The 20,835-nt window shown below is 43.9% G+C and overlaps 2 protein-coding genes across 2 annotated transcripts in view; one reads left to right on the top strand and one right to left on the bottom strand.

Annotated features, from left to right (window-relative positions):
- LOC6551729 (serine-rich adhesin for platelets) overlaps positions 1-7,713 on the top strand; it is an 80,806-nt gene extending 73,093 nt beyond the window's left edge. Inside the window, exons 10-16 of the mRNA XM_026982929.1 lie at positions 35-553; positions 1,578-2,864; positions 3,700-3,830; positions 4,543-4,548; positions 4,788-5,555; positions 5,628-5,768; positions 5,820-7,713. Of these exons, the coding sequence (XP_026838730.1) occupies positions 35-553; positions 1,578-2,864; positions 3,700-3,830; positions 4,543-4,548; positions 4,788-5,555; positions 5,628-5,768; positions 5,820-5,891 (2,924 nt within the window). The 3' untranslated portion in view covers positions 5,892-7,713. The remainder of the gene's footprint in view (positions 1-34; positions 554-1,577; positions 2,865-3,699; positions 3,831-4,542; positions 4,549-4,787; positions 5,556-5,627; positions 5,769-5,819) is intronic.
- A 1,131-nt stretch (positions 7,714-8,844) lies between these two features.
- Positions 8,845-20,835, bottom strand: part of LOC6551728 (midnolin homolog) — a 32,507-nt gene continuing 20,516 nt past the window's right edge. Inside the window, exons 3-4 of the mRNA XM_001977178.3 lie at positions 12,013-14,205; positions 8,845-11,957 (exon numbers count right to left, since the gene is read on the bottom strand). Coding sequence (XP_001977214.1) covers positions 11,217-11,957; positions 12,013-14,205 — 2,934 coding nt within the window. The 3' untranslated portion in view covers positions 8,845-11,216. The remainder of the gene's footprint in view (positions 11,958-12,012; positions 14,206-20,835) is intronic.

Below are 20,835 nucleotides of genomic sequence, written 5' to 3'. Positions count from 1 at the left end.
CCGAAAGCTTACCAAAGCCCTATCGCTTTTCCAGGTCTCTCGGGCGAGATGAATGGCGGGGTGTCGACCTCCTGCTCAAACTACGCAAAATTCTATGCCTCGGCCATGCCGGTCCTGGAGGATGGCCTCTCCTCCGGTCACACCAGTGACACCGAGAACAACAACAACAACCAGAAGAACCTGCAGCAGTCAACGGTCAACCAGGGTGGCCAGTGCCCCACCAGCTTGAGCGGCAGCACTAGCATTGGTGGCAGTGGAGGCATCTCCATGCTGATGGACATGAAACGCATCTCGACGAACCACAGCCTCAACAGCATGAACAACCAGACCACCACCACCACCACAACGGATAGCAATGGCGGCGTCGGCGTGGTGGGTCACCACCTGGTGGCCACACTGGTGGCCAGTCCCAACAATGGGCAGCCAAAGTCGCAGGGTCCACAGCAGCTGCAAACTCAGCCGCCAAAGACACTGTCACTAGATCAGAGCCCCAGCAACCACAGCAAAGTGTTCAAGAACATTGATCCGGAGTTGGATTCGCTCTACTCGATTGGTAAGCTGTTGGCCTTTGTCTACATGGGAGTCGCAATTGTACAACACATCGGGTGCCACGGTTTATTTAATACAAAGTTCAAATGTTCGATGTTGTAGAAATTCAAAAAATTCAAAAATGTCCCAAGGCCGAAGTTCCTAACTCCATAACTCAACTTATCTTAATCAGATTTCGAAGTGGCATACCTCTAAATGTTTCTGGCGCAATTCTCTAACAATCTGCATTTAAATTTAAAAATTTATTTTTTTTTAAATTTTTGTCATATTTTTGATGTTATGATGATGTAGAAATTCAAAAAAATTAAAAAATGTCCCAAGGCCGAAGTTCCTAACTCCATAACTCAACTTATCTTAATCGGATTTTGAAGTGGCATACCTCTAAATGTTTCTGGCGCAATTCTCTAGAAATCTGCATTTAAATTTAGAAATTTATTTTTTTTTTAATTTTTTGTCATATTTTGATGTTAGAAATTGATGATGTAGAAATTCAAAAAAATTAAAAAATGTCCCAAGGCCGAAGTTCCTAACTCCATAACTCTACTTATGTTAATCAGATTTTAAAGTAGCATACCTCTAAATGTTTCTGACACAATTCTCTATAAATCTGCATTTAAATTTAGAAATTTATTTTTTTTTAATTTTTTGTCATATTTTGATGTTATGATGTAAAAGTTCAAAAAATTAAAAATGTCCCAAGGCTGAAGTTCCTAACTCCATAACTAAACTTTTCTTAATCGGATTTTGAAGTGGCATACCTCTAAATGTTTCTGGAGCAATTCTCTAGAAATCTGCATTTAAATTTAGAAATTTATTTTTTTTTTAATTTTTTGTCATATTTTTGATGTTATGATGATGTAAAAATTAAAAAAAATTGAGAAATGTGCCAAGGCTGAAGTTCTTGAACGGGGTTTGCGGCATAATTGGCCAAAGAAGGAGGCACAACTAAAATTAAGACGGTTTTTGCTGTTAATAAACAACTATCACTTTCACATCTTATATGTTCTTGTTGCTTTACTTACTTCTAGGAGTATTCCACCGTCCAGACACGGTGCAGATGACGCCACCTCCGCCCGCTCCGGCGCCACACCGCAAGCCCAACAACAACGGCTGCTCCAGTGCCATAGTGAACACCAATGGCAGCAACGACGTTGATCTGCTGCAGTCGAGCAGCAAGCACACTCCATTGGCGGCGGCCATTAGTTCCACGCTGCAGCGCAGTTCTCCCACCTCGACGATAACCGGAAATGGAATCGGGACCGGAAACGGAAACGGCAACGGAATGGGAAGTGGAAAGACCAGAAGCGCCAGCAGCAACTGCAGCAGCAGCGCCAACGGCGGCATGCCACCGCCCATTCCGGAGAGAACCAACCTCGTGTCCGCAGTGCATAGATCTCCTTCACCTGGCGCCAACTCGCCCGTATGGCTATCGCGGCACTTGGACGGCGGCGCTGGAAAAGATCTGCTGGAATCCGGCTCGGATAACCACTCAAAGAATCAGAGTGCCGACGAGGAAGACGTGGACACCGATCTGGAGACGGACCGCCTGTTGGGCCACCAGAGGCTGGACGACCAGGGCTACTATGATGAGAACAAGAGCTGGGATCGCAAGCCGCGCTCGCTGCTCTCGAAGATCTCGCCCAAGCAGCAGATGCCGAGCACAAAGACGCGCAACGGCTACAATGCCCTGCTCAGCTCCACGCCGGAACTGCCGCCCCCGATTCCGCCAAAGGGTCAGTCCGGACTGGGATTGGGTCTCACTCTGGGTGCCGGAAATGGCGGCAAGCTGCTCGACTTGGTTGGCGGCATGGTGCAGCGCAGTTTATCGCGCAGCTCCTCGGAGCACAGTGAGAAATCGCCCAGTAAAATTCCAAATTCTGGTGGGGATCTGTGTGCGGGCGGCGTGGATGTGGTAGCCTCTGCTGTGGCGGCCACCTCGGCAGCGGTGGTGGCCAGTACGCCGGCGTTGGGAAGTCCCGGTAACGGGGGTGGCTCGGAGAGATCAGCCGCAGGAATGGCCAATCCGGGAGGAGCAGTCAAGCTGGGTGAGCAGGAGATTGGAGCCATTAACGGTGGCAGCGCCATGCCATTGGGCGCGGGATCGGGCGCTGGATCTGGTGCAGGATCGGGAGTGGGAGTGGGATCTGGATCGGTAGCCAATGCAGCTGTGGTGGCCAACAGCAACGCCAGCAACAACAACGTCAGCGGCGGCGGCGGCGGCGGCGGCAACAACAGCAACAACAGCAGCGGCAGCGGCGCCGGCAGCAACAGCAACAGCGGCGAGAAAAAAGTGAAAAAGAGTAAGAGCAAAGAAGGTAAATGCGTTGGGTTTATCCTTCGTTTGATTGTTCCATTATGTAACCAAATAACCGTATATCCGTATATCCGTATATCCATATATATAAATATATAGTTATATATATACTCGTGTGGCCTGCCATGTTGTTGGTGTGCATTTGATGTTGTCGTTATCGTTGTCGCAAACAATTGTCGCAAACAACGAAACGCTAAATTTCGAAAGCGTAGCAGAGCAAATTCAAAATTCAATCGTGGCTGCGTAAATGCGAAATTGTATTGTATAATGTGTAATTTGATAATCCTTTTATATGCAATCCAATTTCTGATCAAGATAATCCGTATTAATCGTATATATTTTTTACCTATCATTTCTCTGTATTCTTTCGCATTTTATTTGCGTATTTTTGCATGCGTCGTTCGTTCGTTCAACCAAATCAATAAACCAAACTCTACTCTTCATTTTACTGTGTCTGTGTGTGTGTACAATACTTTGTAAGATAAAGTTCCATTTTGTAATAGTATCTAAGATACAACACTAACAATATCACACGAAACAAGGAATAAATCTGTATCTTGGGTGATTCTTTTTCGCTGACTTTAAACTGTATATTGTACTGTAATAGACTTTATGTACAGTACTGAATAATTGATTAATCGAGTAGTAAAACGTCAGAAGTTTAGTCTAAGAAAAGTATTTCAAATCGTAAAAGAAAACATATAATATACAAAGATATTAGATTGCTAACACAAGCACGCACACTAATCAACTAACACTCGACATGTACTCTATGATTACCGACTCCTGCCCAACCGAGTTACTAACCAAGTAATCCATCTTCTCACCAACTGCAGGCGGTGCAGTGCTCATCGAGGGCGTTCTCTTCCGGGCCAAGTACTTGGGATCCACGCAGCTGGTCTGCGAAGGTCAGCCCACGAAGTCGACGCGAATGATGCAGGCGGAGGAAGCCGTCTCCAGGATAAAGGTAGAGTATCCTCCGACAATTGCTACGGATAGATAATGCTCGCCCGACTCGATCGATTGCTTCGATCAGCTATAGCTTCTTTTGTGCCTTTATCCATTCTGTGTTTGTAGTGGGTAGAAATCCTGTAATACCAAAAGAAACCCAGATCAGAGGTTGCCACAGATCTTAGAAATATTCCTTTTCCTATATTTTGTAACATATTTGCTTAACCCGTATGATATGAAGTATAAAACTAAGAACATTTAATGCGGCATGACTATTTCGAATAGTATTTAAATTCCACATACTTTTTCGGTGTTTTTGTCAATTCTTAAGGCTAAAACATATTAAGTAAATATTAGATTGTGACAATCGCCTGAGTTGCCAACCCAGTTGCCCCTGCACTAATGAAGCAAAATTATCAGCTATTTTTGAGCCCCCCGATCTCGAATTTTTGATTTGCCCAAACACCACCACCTCCCGCCACCCACTAGCCCACCCAGCAAGCGACCTTGTGCTAAGCTGATTGAAGGACCGAACTTGAGACCAGCATAACTAATAGAAAAAAGAACTCATTAACTGTTTACTGTTATATTTTCATGCATCACCTCCTCCACATCAAATGCTCCGCATCCGCGATGACCAACCACGCTAACGAAACCACGTATCGCCATATCAAACAAAAATAAAACCGAATCTCTATCAAAAAAATCAAAAACAATTCGCATTACAGGCGCTGGTAAGTAATGGAAACACTAGAGCAAATACCTCCCTGTAACCCACCCAACCACCCAACCACCCACCTCTGGTTTGCCTGATTTGCCTTGAATTAAATTGGACCCAACACATTTGGCCCGCTGTAATTCTTGTGTTATCCAAAATCAAAGCTTGTCTCCCGGAGATCCCGCCAATTCTCCAGTTTCACAACCTGTAAAGCACAGTCATTAGTAATTTCAAACATAATCATTCACGTTTCAGGCACCCGATGGCGATGTGCAGCCCAGCACAGAGGTGGATCTGTTTATATCGACGGAGAAGATCATGGTTCTGAACACGGACCTCAAGGAGATCATGATGGATCACGCCCTGCGCACCATCTCCTACATTGCGGACATCGGGGATCTGGTGGTTCTGATGGCCCGTCGTCGCTTCGTTCCCCAGGACATCGATGATGCACCCAAGCCGAACCGCACGCCCAAGATGATTTGTCACGTGTTCGAGAGCGATGAGGCGCAGTTTATTGCCCAGTCGATTGGCCAGGCCTTTCAGGTGGCCTACATGGAGTTCCTCAAGGCGAATGGCATTGAGGATCATCGATTTGTCAAGGAGATGGACTACCAGGAGGTGCTCAATAGCCAGGAGATCTTCGGCGACGAACTGGAGATCTTCGCCAAGAAGGAGCTGCAAAAGGAGGTGGTAGTTCCAAAGGCCAAGGGCGAGATTCTGGGCGTGGTGATCGTGGAAAGCGGCTGGGGCTCGATGCTGCCCACCGTGGTAATTGCAAATCTGATGAGCTCGGGCGCTGCTGCCCGATGTGGGCAGCTCAACATCGGCGACCAGCTGATTGCCATCAATGGACTGAGCCTCGTGGGTCTACCGCTCTCCACCTGCCAGACGTACATCAAGAACACCAAGAACCAGACGGTGGTCAAGTTCACGGTGGTGCCATGTGCCCCAGTCGTCGAGGTGAAGATCAAGCGGCCGGAGACCAAGTACCAGCTGGGATTCAGCGTCCAAAATGGAGTGGTGAGTTGACACGAGGGATACGAGATGTCCTCCACCCATTACTTATATCGATGTCTATCAATTTCCATGCAGATTTGCAGTCTGTTGCGCGGTGGCATTGCGGAGAGGGGAGGCGTTCGTGTGGGTCATCGCATCATCGAGATAAACAACCAAAGCGTGGTGGCTGTGCCCCACGAGAAGATCGTGAACTTGCTAGCCACTTCAGTGGGAGAGGTACAAATCGAATTGCTCTATGTAAATGCGATATTAACTCGTACATTTCAGATACTCATGAAAACGATGCCCACGTCCATGTTCCGCCTGCTCACTGGCCAGGAAAATCCCATATATATTTAAGCCTGGGGGAGAGTAATATACATACGGCGATTATTGTTAACTATAAAAAACCACAACCTTACAAGGGTATTACGATATTTAGTATATATACCTATACATATAGAGAAAGGAAGTGAACGAAAGAGTAAATATATGTACGTATATGCGTGTGTACCTATATATACATATATGCTAAACATATTCTACACACGAGTGTATCGATTTTTTTTGTGAGTAATACTAGGCAAAGTTCGATCGGAGGCGAGTTAAGAGCAACTCCTACGACAAATAAGAGGAAGCGGTAACTAATACACACACATGGCACGCCTTTTTGCAAAGCTTAGTAATAATAGTTAATATTGTGTGTGAGTTTGGGCCATCGGCCAGGACATGCATATATACATACATAAATATATATGAACGGAATGACCTTTTTGCGAAAACGTCCTTAGCTTAGTTGAACGGCGACATTAGTCAGAGAGTACAGCAGCTATAGTAACGGAACCCCCATATATGCTTACCCATACTTATTGTAAAAACCAAAAAAGAAATATAAAAAAAAACCATGGCAACTCAAACCGACCCAAAGAAGATTCGAATTCAGATAGGAGGCAGGCAGCTCTTTTGATATAGTATATATAACCCACACACTATATAACACCATCCCGAATATATTTATATAAACAAACAGAAAACAGAGGGCGGGAGAATGTGCAAAGCCTAGGACAGATAGGAAATGGATAGAGAAATGGAAATGAAAATGAAAATGAAAATGAAAATGGATATTGTAACTGCAGCGTTTCGTTTTCTACTCGCACCCATAGCCGAGAATTTTGATAGTTATTTAACGGATATAGCCAGATCGTAATGTATGCCATGTGTAAATTAAGGAGCGCTTTACACCCCCACATATACGAACATATACCCCCTCCCCCCATAGAGGATTTAGTTTAGCAAACACTTACACTCACACTCACTTAGACGCTTCAATTTCAACCATCTTCGTCCAAAAATTGTGCTACTACTCGTTAAACAAGTTGATAGATATAAAAAGGATAAAAAGGATAACAGCATGAGTATAGAGAGAGAGAGGGATAGCCCGGAAGGAAAGAGATTGACAGATAGAGTCCCGTTATAAGCCATAAGAAATAGAAAGAGACGGACTAGCTTGCAATAACGAATATCTGGGCCCGCATTTTAGAGCTACTCGAACGGAAAGAGATGGCAACAGGAACAGAGATAGGGACAGCTATAGAGACAGGCAGACAGCCAGACAGAAGGGAGAATTGCATTTCTTTGTGTGTATATGTATGTGTAAAATACTCGCTATTTGGCCCCAATCGCAATCCACGAGCAACCGGCAACAGCAGTCACTAAAAAACTATTATTAACTACGAGTATGATTTAATTATATAACTGTACCGGGGCATTTGCTTGATGTTTGTGAATTGAATGACTATTTGGCCTCATTTCCGCTGCTTGGCAAGGGCCGCGCCCACGCCCACCAAAAACCACAAAAAAAAAACCAAATTATTATACAAAAAAGTATAAAACACATAAACATTAAAACTGCTTCAGCAAACCAAAGAGATGAAGGGAAACCAACACAAATGCATACAACAACTAATATTTAATGAATTGTTTTTTTTTTTTTGGTGTACATTATTTATATGGAATGTGAAACTGCATTACAAATTTAATGAATATATTAAATATTTATTAAAACGGGCTAATTGCATAGAAATTATATAAGATCGATCATAGCGATGAATATTTGTAAAAGCGAACTAAACCCAAAAAACAACCGAAAACAAAATGGATAAATAAAAGAATATATAATCACATGCGTAACAAAAATATAAAACCAAAAATTGAGCATAATAAACAGAAAATGGGAAAAAATACCTTCGTTTTATTTTTGTTTGAATTTCAGGTTATGTTGGAGGTTCAAATAATGCATGGACATTTAATCGTTTAATTAAGGACATTGCAATCACTCCCATGCGTGCGTTTCGTCACCAAGTTGACTACCATCCACGGTGACCCACTTACTCACTGCGTCAAATACTTAAGCAATATGTAAACTTACGTTGAACATGTAATCCAAAACAATATGAGTCCCATTAATAGGCCTATTACCTTTCGGTTACTGTGTTTGGAAATAATGTTTATTGACGAATACTTTTACTTGCATTGTTTCATTTGCTTACTTTGTATCATTTTATACATGCAATTGTATGAAATTGATTCCCAACTTCTAGTTCAAGTTTATTCTTCCAGTTTTTGGCTATGGCAAAGTGTGTATAGCTATATGTATATGCATCTATATATATATTCATGTATATAAGTAATATGTTCACGGTCATTTAATCAGTACACACAACAATAAAAATTGGATTTCATATGGCGAACAAGTTTCACATTAAAGTTGCGTCTTATTCGTACGCTCTTTTTTTATTTGCGTGTGTTAATGTGCACTTTCCAAAAAAAAAATGTCGGCATTTCCACTGAATTCATTTTCGCCATCGATATTTATTACATGCAGCTCTGCTTGATTTCAAACTTTTGATGACGCTTTTATATCGGCTTTTATAGTTCCAATTTCGGAGATAGAGACATAAATCTTTTGGTTGTCATAAAGTTCTGAAGAAGCTTGCATTAAAATTGATCTAAGTTCGTTCGATCCGAACCCACTTAAGTCCTATTGGTTAATATATGAACTTTACTCCAATATTCGGATCTTCTACATCGTTTTTATACATTTTTCGCTTTGTTTTTTTTTTTTAAGTTTGCGGGGAACGTGACTGGAGAAACATTTAAATTTTTGCAGTTAGATGTTTTCAACTGTTACTCAGCTCAAGGGCCTGTAATAATTTAGCTAATTTCATTAATTTTGCTTTGATAATAATCTCTTTTTTAGATTTAGAAGATGTCAACAAAAAAGATGCAAAATGTCGATTCCAAAATATATGTGTATGTCTTTATATTATTGTGAGTAAATCTACGATTTTTTTTTTTTGGGCATGGGACTTTCTTGGATAAATTTGAACTATTCAAAATAAATGCGACAAAAATTTAATTTAGTTTACAATTCAAAATTTGTTTTTCACATAGATCTTATATTTGTTTGTGTGTTTTTCGTTTTCAGCAAATGTTGCGCATATGTTTTGGGTTCAATTTCTTATCGAGTGAATTGTGGGCGTGTAAATATTTGAACTATATTATATATGTAAAAAATCTCATCGTTTGTGTTTTTGTACTTGTTAGAAAATCACGCAGATATGCTGAAATTATCCAACCGAGTCCGAATCAATCAATCTAACCGAAATCCCATCTGAACCAAAGTAATGCCCTTACAAAGCCACCCAATATAATCATCCGTGTCCTATCTCAGCGTTCCTCCGTCATGCCACTCCCACATTCCAATGATCCTTAATTTCTCCTTCCTTATCCATATACATACATATATCCTGCCTCTGGTGCCCTCGTAAGCCTAATCCTATGTTTGTTATCGTACATCGAACTTACATATGTGTCTCCTAATGCTATCATAACTACCGAATTCGTATATAGATATAGATGGAAAGCTTTATGCATAGATAGATACGTAGGGTGTTAGAGGGAAAACTATAGAAACATAAACGAATGTTTGTATAAATTGCACATAATTCGACTTAGCACTAAATAGCTACGACTTACAAACACATGTTAAATGTGCACGATGTTGGGATTTTCTTAGATAAAATGTTTTATTAGTTAGAGACTCATCGCGTGACAAGTGTGTGTGTGTGTGTGTGTGTGTGTGGGAGAAGAGGATATATTCATATATATATTTATATAATTTACAATTCTTACTAGGGTTCCACATATATACGCACATGTATTTGTATTTGCAATTGGCACATCATTTCTAAAAAGAGTCAATCAAATCAAAATACTTGATGTTCACTTGCTCATTCGTTCTCTTATTCGTTTACGAGTGTTTTTTGTCTATATGTTTTATTGCACAAGACGCAGCCCGAAAAAAAGCTGAAATAAATGTGACAACCAAAAACCAACGAAATAAAAGCAACGAAAATTAGTTAACTAAACCATTTACTAAACATTTATTGAAATCAAGTAGTTGTGGTGCACACGAGGCAAAGACAAATGAAACCAACTCAAAAGTTCAAAAGTTAAACTCGCCTAGATCTAATTGCATTTGTTGAATTGGGTAATAATAGTAAGTGTAGGACAAAAAAAGTAATTGCGTGGGCTTAAATTAAATCTATACAGCTAAGTTAGCGTTACTTTCTGCTTCTCAGACGCTTCTGTTGCGCAACTTAACTTATCCAATCGATAATTAAACGTGTAATGATAATTGTAAAATGAATAGAAAACATAGTCTTACTAACTAATTCAATAGTATAGGTGTAGGTGAACAAAATTCAATTCGTCGCTCGTCCTTACCGGCGCGATTCGAAACACATTCTTGGTGATAAAGTATATATAAAAAAAAATAGGTGAAAAACGATTTTCTATTAAGGCAAATTAGGTTAAAGCGCCACATCGCAATCGCAGGTGCAGATTTTCATTCAGCCAGCCGTCGCTCGTTAAAGTTAAACATAACATAAAGCTGCCAAAGCCAGGTGTGTGTGTGTGATCGTGTGTGTTATTAGATTTGATTTGGTGCGTCTAAAACGAAATATAATTCCATTTTAGTCTACCAAAATTCGTCACCGCTTTGGCTTACAAATCATTCAGCATAGTCTGTGTGTATACGTTTTACATTTAGTTCTATATTAAACATTTCCATATAAGAATTCCTTTTCTTTCATACTTTTCTATTTCCGTTCACGCTGGTGGTTGCTCACGATTCAAATTGTGAATTGCACAACATAGCGTTTGCCTGGGATGCACACAATAAATTTCACTAAATTTAATTTACAAAACATTAAAGGATTTCGCCTCCAGAAGCTGGTTCATACACTTCATTTGCTCCCAAAAAAATATTGGCTCGCACCGAAGTGGGTGTGTTTTAGGGTCTTAAAATTAATTTAACAGCTTATCGACTTTCCGGGCGCTCCCGTTCTCATTGTGCCTCGTCGTGGAGGTGGGATAACCCAACGAGCGGGTGTTCGAACAGAAGAATTGGTGTTGTTATGCACTAACTCTAGATTAATTTAAGCTTTAGTTGTGGTTCTAGTTTCTCTTGTTTGCCCATCATCTGCTTCTACTGGTCCTGCATCATCTTCATCTTTTGTCTGCTCTTCGTTCTTTGTTGCTGCTGCGTAAACTAGTAAATGCTACAAAATAGGATAAGGTCAGCGGGGCTGGTGGTGGCTCTAGCTGATGATGCTTCTGCCTTTAGGCCGCCGTATCCACCTCCTCCACAATGTGGTTCGGGGAGACTTCGCTGGGCGGTGCTGCTGTTGGTGCTGGTGCTGCCGTTGCTGCTGTTGCAGGTGCCGTTGAAGTATTGCCGTTAGCATTGGTGTTGCTGCTGTTGCCAGTGATGCTGTTCGCTGCCGCAGCCTTCCCCGTCTGGACGGGCACAGCGGCTGGTTGTAGGGGCGTGGCCACCAGGGCGCTCACAGCACTGTACTGTGCGGCCGCGCCCATTGAAACAGCGGCTGTTCCGCCAGCGGCGGTTGAGGAGAGGCTATCGGCCGCAGAGGCGGAGGCGGGCGTGGCATAGGGACCACTTTTCAGTTTGCGCGCCTCCCGCTTTTGCTTGTGCTGCTGCATCACCAAGCGGAGCTGGTCCATTTTCGAGCGGGTCTTCATGTTGGCCAGCTCCACGGTGCACTTCTGGCACGTGTGCTCCCGCTCCCGCTCGCCCTGGCCATCATCGCGGCGGTAGCGACATGTGCAACCATTGGCTTGACTGACCATAGAGCTGGCTGCCTCAGCAGCCTGGCAGCAACTGTGCGACGAAGACTTGGTGCTGGCGGAAGCCTTGGAGGCTGCGGAGGAGGAGTGGTAGCTCGGGCAGTCGCGGAAAGAGCAGCTACCTCCTCCGCTACCAGAGGCCAAAGCCGCCGACTGCTGTTGTTGCTGCTGGGCGCGGCTGTTGCATTTGGCGCAGTTGTGGTGCTTGGAGGAGTACTGCAAGAAAGTGGATAATGAGCATCGCAACATATTGTACACTAGATTAGCTTACCATTTTGCTGCGCGATCCGTGGTGCATCCCGCTGCTGGAGGAAGTAGTCGTGGACGATCCATTGCTGCCGGATCCCGAACTAAATCCAGAAACCGATCCAGTGGTCGGGGCCTCAAAGCTAATGCGGGCACCGCGTCCATATTGCGGTGTGGCACTCAACAGATCGTTAAGAATATGGATCACCGTTGAGATGTCGCGCTTGGGTCGTCCAAAGCGATCCTGTAGTGCCGGATTGAGGGTGCCAGAGAAGGTGCCAGAGTAGATGCCCTTGCCGTGGTTCTTCATAGACTCGATCACGGCTCCCGATCCGCCCTTGCGCGGTGCTTCCTCACCACTGGCTGCTCCGCTCGAGGTGGCACCGCTGCTAGAGGCGCGACCGCTGCTCATCACGCCGGCGCCGGACAGATCGATCTTGTTGGTGAACACCTCCTTGGAGAGTTTGCGCAATGTCTGGGTGAGATTTCGCGATGCCTCAGCGAGAGTTCTAGTGTCCGACACACCTAGCAGTGAGTCGTCGGCTTCTGCGGCTGTGGTGCTGGTGCTGGCTGGCAGTGCCACCGTTGCCGCTGCTGTTGTGGTTGTTGCAGTTGCTCCTACCGCTCCTGCTCCCATGCCCTGCTCCAGCTTGCGACGCTTCGAGGGGGACGAGGAGGAAGATGACGGAGCCGAGGAAGACGATGATGAGCTTGTGGCAAAGGCGGCTGCGTTAACCGATGACTGGTTGCCGGCGCAGGCGTGATTGAAGAAGTGGCTGCTGCTGTTGCTACTGCTGTGACCATTTCCATGTCCGTGACCATGGCCATGCCCGTGGTAGTGACGATGCTTGGTCCTAGTGATGCGATTGTTGCCCGTCTTGTGCAGCATCGAATTGCCGGAGAAGGTGACTCTTGTGCCCGCAACTGTCGAACGAGCGGCAAATCCGGCATTCGCTCCACTGCAACTCGATTCGGGACACTTGCTAGGTGAGCTGGCAGATCCGGATCTGGCCAGGGGAGCGGGCGCCACCAAAGAGGCCACCGGAGGAGCCACTGACGGTGTGGGTAGGCGCGTGCACAAGCACGAGGTCAGCTTGGCGGCTATCGGATCCTGCTGACAGCCGCCGGTGGCGCAGGCTCCACTGGAAGAGGACGCGGATGAGCTGGAGGCGGCTGAGCTGCAGATGCAGCTCGACGTGGAACTTGTGGCAGCCGTCGTGGGCAGGGGAATGTTTTTAATAGTCGTCATCTTGATGGGACTGGACACGAGATTCGACAGCGACTTGATGGGCGACTGCTCTAGCACAGGCTTCCCTGGACTCGAGCCGGATCCGCCATTGGCCACAGGACGAGCATTGGCGCCCGCATCCTTCATAGCGAAGCTGTTCACGATATTCTGAATGCCGCCCTTAATTAGCAGCTTGGTGAGATCGGGCCCGTTTAGCGTTGACGAGCTCTGGGCCTGACCAGTGCCAGTTGCTGGAGCAGAGCCAGATGCTCCAGAGGAGCTGGGCAAATCGCCGTACATCTTGCGCAGCGAGGACATCCCACCACCGCTGCCCGCAGCCACTGCCGAAGCGTTGTGATGGTGGTGATGGTGGTGGTGATGATGATGATGGTGATGGCCATGCCCGTGCCCGTGCCCATGGCTATGACCATGTCCATGTCCGTGACTAATGCCGTGCCAGTTCGCAGCATGCAAACTGGGATGCTGGTGGCTGTGCACGTGGCCATGTCCGATTCTTCCACTCGATCGCTGGCCAGAAGAGCGGGTTCTCGACGAAGACGAGGAGGATGACGATGAGGCTGAGGATGAGGATAAGGAAGTGGCGGAGCCACTAGCTCCTGTGCTGCCGCTTCCTCCGGCCGTCGCCAGCACCGCCGACGAAGACGAGGATGTGGATGTGGAGTGGGAGTTGGAGCTGGAGCCGGAGCCGGAGCCGGAGCAGCCAGTGCCAGCTGGCATTACAGGCATCGTTGATGTTGTGGTGGCCGCTGTGTTGGTGCTCGAGCCACTCGCACCACCGGCGACTGGGGCCACTGCGGCGGCACCACCGCCCGCCGGATTAACCGTGCTCAGCTGCAGCTGGATGAGCATCATGTGGTCGCCGAGGCGCATGCTCAAGTTGAGAGGAGTCTTGCCGCTAAGGAAATCATTAACCTGCGCGTCGTTAAGCGATTCCAGCGCTTGCATAACCGTGTTCTCCGGACGTTGAGCCTGTGAAAGGATAAGAAATTAGGATTTATAAGTAAAAGGATCGATAAGTAAGGGATTTATTGAGCATTAAATAGAAAAGCAAAAAACCTACTGGTTCAGTCTCGGTCAAAGATTACTAATTTATTTATAATACGCATAGTACGTAACTATATATAAGTCGCACAAAGAAATGCCGCATTCCAATCAGATGAGCATAAGACCTCGTCATTCCCTTTCCTTTATCGACCTAGACCAACTATTCACAAACCCCCTTTTTTCAGAACGTAGCACTTCTGGTTTGGATTGCTATTCTACGTGATTCAATGCGACGCCTTTGTGCGCCTCTCAAATATTTGCAAAAAGTACAAATAACCAACCAGGCGCGGATGTCCACGCCTTAAGTTGCGATTCAGAATGGAAATGTAGGATTGAAAAAGGGTTTTCCAAGAACAAAACTACTAAAAGTAATTGTGAAAAATGAAGAGCAGCAAACAAAAGGCAGTATATACGAGTATATATACTGTAGGCATATACTGTAAGACTCGGTCCCAAGTTTGATTTTTGCTTTTTAAAGGTCTGGGTCTGGGTTAATTAATCATTTCCATTGCATATGCACGTGCAATTGCGGCCAAGCAACTAGTTCGTGCAAATGCCATTTACCGCAAATTATAGCCCATTCAAATTTAAAAAATAAATGCAGCACATTATTTCTCAACTTTTCCCGGACCGAAGATCTTATTCACTGTCACTGTGGACTTGGGATAAGTCTGTCTCTATTCTGCTGACCACAACTGTTTGTGGCCAGCATGTGAGTAAGCACTTGTGCGAATGGAGGAGGGGGGTTGCTGTTGTTGCAGGGGGTCATGTTTTAATTTTTATTGACTCTGCTGCTCTGACACAGTGACCCAATAATATTCAAATGAAGTCAGCGACAAAAGCTCGCTTCAGTTTCAGTTTTTAGCCGTATGTTAAATGAACTGAACTGAACTGTGGATGGATGGATGGATGGATACCGACGAGATGGTCATGATGATGATGGTGGCGCTGCCTACTTTCCCTTTGCCATTTGACGCAGTCTGAACCTTATGCAACCTCGCCAATTTTCCCTCCCAAAAAAAAAAAAACAGAGAAAACCAAAAATAAAAACCCAGCCTAGCAACCGAGCCAAAAAGTGTGTAAAAGAAATGGAGGCAAACGAATACCTGGGGTCGAGCCTATTTGTTGACGTGGTTGGTTTGTTACTCATGGCTCATGATGTTGCTGCTTTTGAGTTGAGTTAAGTGTACCAAGGTCAACTGACGTCGCACGCAGCTTACGTCACCAGTCGCAGCGAAATCGAAATTTTCAAAAATTTAACCCAAGAGCAACACCAAAAAGCAGCAGCAGCAGCAGCAGCAGCAGCAGCAGCAGCGGCAGCAACAACAAAAAGCGCAACAAAGGCAGTCAATGCTGTAATTTATTAACTTTGTGCAAATTGACTCTTTTTTTTCTGTCGTTGATTTTTTCCTTGGTTGCCGGGGAAAACGCTTTTTGGTCAACCGGTTTTCGGTGGCTTGCAGCCCAAAAAGTAACTAATACATCATAATCGGAGCCCTAAATTTGTATCGCATACCAAATGCAAAAGGCAGTTGAAGTATTTTTCTATTTTTCTAGTTGTATTTCTATACCATTTAATTTCATATTAACTTGATATCGGTTCTTATTATCTGGTGTTTTGTAAAGTGTAATTAGGAATCTAAGAATTTCCTGTTGAAACTTTCTATTTTATATCTACATAATTAGCTGCATGATTTACAATTCGTTATAAAAATGTTTTTCAACTAAAAACTAGTTGAAAAACTAGTATAAACGTTAATGTTGCTAAGAATCCCAGCGTTAAAGTTTTCCCAACAACCTTTTCATCTTTTTTTACAAGCGGGAGCAATGCGCACTTGAAAAAAACCAAGTACTTACTATACAAAGAAAACAACAATATTTGTTCATTTTTGGGACAAAGCAATTTTTTGCGTTAGTTTTGCGCTGGCTATCTTTGCATGAGTGTGTGTGTGTGTATGTGTGTGTGTTTGTGTGCTTGTTTGCTGACCATGAAATTATTTTTATTGCGTAGCCTTTTCAATGGAAGTTTCGCATGTGAGTGGACCGCTCCCACCGCCCCCCACTCCCCTCCCCCTCGGGAAAGCACTTGACAATGTGTTACAAATTAATTTGGCCAAACTGATAACCGCGAGAACTGAGACCCATTGCAGGCGGATAGGCACACACTCACCTACGCAAGGGCACTAGTTTTTATTGCAGTGCAGTGCCGGCGGGAAACAAAGACAAAGAAAGCGACCGGCGCCAGGCGATGACGCCCTATTTGCCGCCTCCATTATCTGGAGGCGACATTATTGCCAATCCAAGCACTGGACCTGACCACGTAACCCGTTTTATGACTCTTGCCAAGTGGTTTGGCTTTAAAATTGAGCTATCGAAAGGCAGATACTATACAATGGCCAATTGTCGCGCTTTTGTTTCAGGCTTGCAAAATGTGCATGTAATGCACACGATCGGTCCTAAGTATGTGGAATCCCACATAGTTTCTCTTTGTTTGGCGAAAGGGCCAGCGACTTCCCCTCAGCCCATTGTTATCAAATATTTAAGAGCACTTGGTGAACTGCATTTCTCGCACTGTACAATAGTTTTAATCAAAGTTTCACTGTAAACAACTTACGGGGCGCCAAGTGCAAATATTTCTTTAGTTCGATTAGAGGAGATTGCAATCAAGAAATCCGCTAAACAACAAAGGCAGGTGATTTCCTTAGCCAATTATTACTCATGCCCAATGGCAATTAAAGCGAAACTAATAATACCCATTTGTAAATGCAAACAAAAAAAGCAGCTTTGGAATTGCCAATCGATTCACAGAAACGATAAATATAAATGAGTATACACATATAAATGAATATAATACTCGTATATCTGCGCAACGTGGGGAAGAGGTAAATCACTTTGGGAATGTTATCAATGGAATTTTTCACTTTTTTTAGCAATCGGAATTCGCTCGCAATGAACAGATTTCTTTTTTAAAGATACATACATACACATGTATGTCAGTCACTTCCGTTTCACTTTTAACAGCCCTGTTAACCGTAACTGTTATCCGCAAAAGAAGATAAACCGGATTCACGGAACTTAAGTGAATAAGCTTAAGTTCTTGTGTTTCCGTTCACTCCGTTAAGTTATGAAAAAGAATGCAATGCGCCCACTTGTTGACACATCGCGATCTTCAAGTATATGATAACTGGGATCAGGAAAGCCGGCAAGCAAGGTGAGTATGTAATCCTTATGCTGGACGGGATGGATGCAGATGTTTCGGATCGGAGATGAAGGTGTTTGGCAGCGGTGTTGATGATATCGCACGAGGCACACAGGTTGATGCGATGGCAACGGTAATTAATGAGCAGTTTTTGGAATTCAGATAGAGAATATTGTAGTTTGATACTTAGTAATGAACGTATGGGCGTAGCCATCTGTTAAATGGTGTGATATATTACATTTGCACCAGATCTCTGCTGAAAGAAGCTCAGAAGTTCAGAAGTTCTTGCCGCTCTATAACGAGTTATCCACCGAGACGCCACTCTTAATGATGATCATCTGTATAAGAACACCGATAAATGCTAAGTCTCGACAATGAGGCATCCAGCATTCCCGATAGCACTGCGCATTCCACAGAGTCAAGTGTGTTTCGATATAAGTTCTCCGAATTCATGGGAGAAAGACAGATAGACTGGGATAGGATTGGGTTGGCTGGGCGAAGTTGCCCAGACAAAGACGAATAGAACTGGTTAATAACCTGCACCATGGCTTCTTTGGCATCTGTTGCTCATTCTTGAGCACTTCCATTGCCGTTTTCCGTTTCTTTCTCTTCTGGCCATATTCTGGGCATATTCTGTTCCTTTCTTTTTTGGCAGATTGGTTTGTTTTTCTGTTCTCTTTATTTCTTCTTTTTTTCTGGTTCTTTTGGTGGCCAAACATACAAAGGACGCATAAATTCGAGTGGTCACACCCAGTGCACTGGGCAACCAACCAGCAGTTCATATTGTTGTCATCATTTTGGCTGGCTGTTCTTCTCCTGATATATAACCATATCATTTTTTGGCTTTTTATGAGGTTTCGCATCTTTGTTACTTTGTCTGCTGCATCTGCTTCATCTACGTGTCGTCCCCCATTACCATCGCCATCATCATCATCATCATCATCGGCATTGGCATTGGCATCATCATTACCATCCTCGATCCACCAGATACCATGCCCCATCCCCACATCCTCCACAACCCGACGTGTTATCATCGCTCGCCCTTTGTTTGCCGCTCGCTTTTGTCTTTTGGCTCGTTGTTATGCGACGACTTGCAATTAAAATCATTTTCATAAATCTATGCAGCCTTCACTACCACCACCCACCGTCTTTTTGCCCGCTGACCATCACGGCAGAGGATTGCCAAAAAGAAGTCCCGAGTCCGAAAGAAAAAAGCAAATGCAATTAATTTGACAGGAAAACGCCAGCGCATCATTTAAGCGACATAAATATTAAAACGAAACGAAACGAAACGAAATGACATGAAACCACTCGGGATGAGTCGTTCTGGTGGGTGTTTCTGTTTTTCTGGGGGATGGGAGGTTGCTGGGGGAATCCCCTCTGATTTCTCCTTCCCTGCCACAGTCGGTCATGGTGCACGGTGGAACTGACAACGCCCACCCACTTGATTGTCACTGCTGCCAGATCTGCGTTCCATATAGTATACTGTATACTGTATACAGTATACATGGAATACGACGGACAGCCAGTGACACATTTTTAATCAACTTGACTGTTTGCTACATATCGTTTCTAGTCATAATGCAGAAAAAACTTTCAAATTGGAGCATTAAATCAAACTTTGAATAAATAATTGATCAGAACTGTAAATTAGTTTAATAACATACTGAAAAATGTGAACAACTATGTCACATACGTGTATTAATTCTACTTCGCGAATACTTGCCCATGATTTTTCCTCTGTGCATTTACTGCTGATGACTTTTGTTTGTCGTTGATTTCAACGATTTCTCTTGGCAACGAAATCGAAAATAATGACAAAAACCACAAAAGGTGGCCCCCAGGGTGCAGAAAACATACGAAGAATAAAGGAATTACACAAATATGCGAGGATTATGATTGAGCTGTCGAAAAAACAGTTTGCCACGGGGATATCATTAAAGTATGACTGAAAATCGATGTGACGCTTCCAAAGGATATTTCAACACACTATTAGGCGTATTCTTAGGAACTAGCAAAGCTTGTTTGCCAATTGTCAAAACATTTGCAAACACATGATTCCCATCCGGAGCCAGCAATGAAAATCGAAAGTGTCGCTGATTCCACACATCTCTCCATCCGGAGACATATAGACTGCATATGTATATATTTAATACATGTTCCCCAAATGACCGAGTACATATGTACATGCCTTCGCTTCGCCCGTTGCTATAATAAACTTTACAGAATATTATTCCTGCTAATAGCAGCTGAATTTCTGGCTGTCTGCGATGTGTCAAGATAAAATTGGAGCAATATGCAATATGTCGCGGCAGACAAATGGGTATGAATATATATTTAGGCTGTGTGCTATCCTGATCCCCAGCTAATTGGCAAATAACTTTGCATTATTCTTGCTTAGATGGAATTGAGCGTAAGATTCAGAGTGATATGTGCACGGACGACTTGGGTGACCCAGGCAGGCAAGATCGGTCACCTTGCTGGCTTACTCACCCGGCCATTCAGTCAGTGGTGTCAATAAATCGAGAGATGTCTCCATCAAATCAACCTGTCACTTGTTAACACACATTTAGCCCAGCGTGTGGGCCGAAGGGGGAGGATTCCAGGGGGCCAGGGGGCCAGGAGGTACAACAACACCTGTCCAGGTTGACAAGCACTCGCCACCGAATTGCAATGTTTCGGTTTACTTTGCCTCTGGCTTTCGGCTACTCTGTGTTGCTAATTAGGAGGCAATGGCATGAGGTGGCAAAAAGTGAAATAAAATACAATACTGAAGCATCGTGAGTCAGAGAACAGAGATATATAGATTCTGGACAGCGAAATCGCTGAGGGGCATAGAATGGGAATACAATGCTCCTGCAGGCACTCCTTTCACATAATAACACACAAAATTCCCCTCGCAGAGAAAAAATTAATCCAAACTTCAGAATGAAACCCCATTAGAAGTAAACAACTATTTTCAGTGTTTAGTTGTGGATAATTTTCGTATTTCGAAATTCGCATAAGTGGTTTCCAGAAACTTAATACTTCAGTCAGAGAAACCGTGTCTGAAGATTTATGTGCAGGCCAAAGGTTAGCTTTAGTTTTTCTCTCAGTGTGGGGGTATCACACCTTTCTGGAGTTTTGGCAAATCGACATACCGACCCCTCTAATTGCAGTTCCTTCATCCCTCGCAGTGTTATTTATTTCGTAAATTTGCACGACAAACAACAAAAGCCATTGCCAAAAACAAAAATAAAATTAACAAAACAACGGAAAAAAAGTTGAAATGCAAAAGAGACGCAAATTGTTAATTGGCTATTTAAACATTTTTTACTACGTACATTGCAATTTCATTTTGTTTTGCAAATACATTT

Source organism: Drosophila erecta, unplaced genomic scaffold (genome assembly GCF_003286155.1).
Source record: "Drosophila erecta strain 14021-0224.00,06,07 unplaced genomic scaffold, DereRS2 tig00000279-arrow-arrow-pilon, whole genome shotgun sequence".
NCBI lineage: Eukaryota > Metazoa > Arthropoda > Insecta > Diptera > Drosophilidae > Drosophila > Drosophila erecta.
This window is presented reverse-complemented; position numbering and strand designations above follow the sequence as displayed.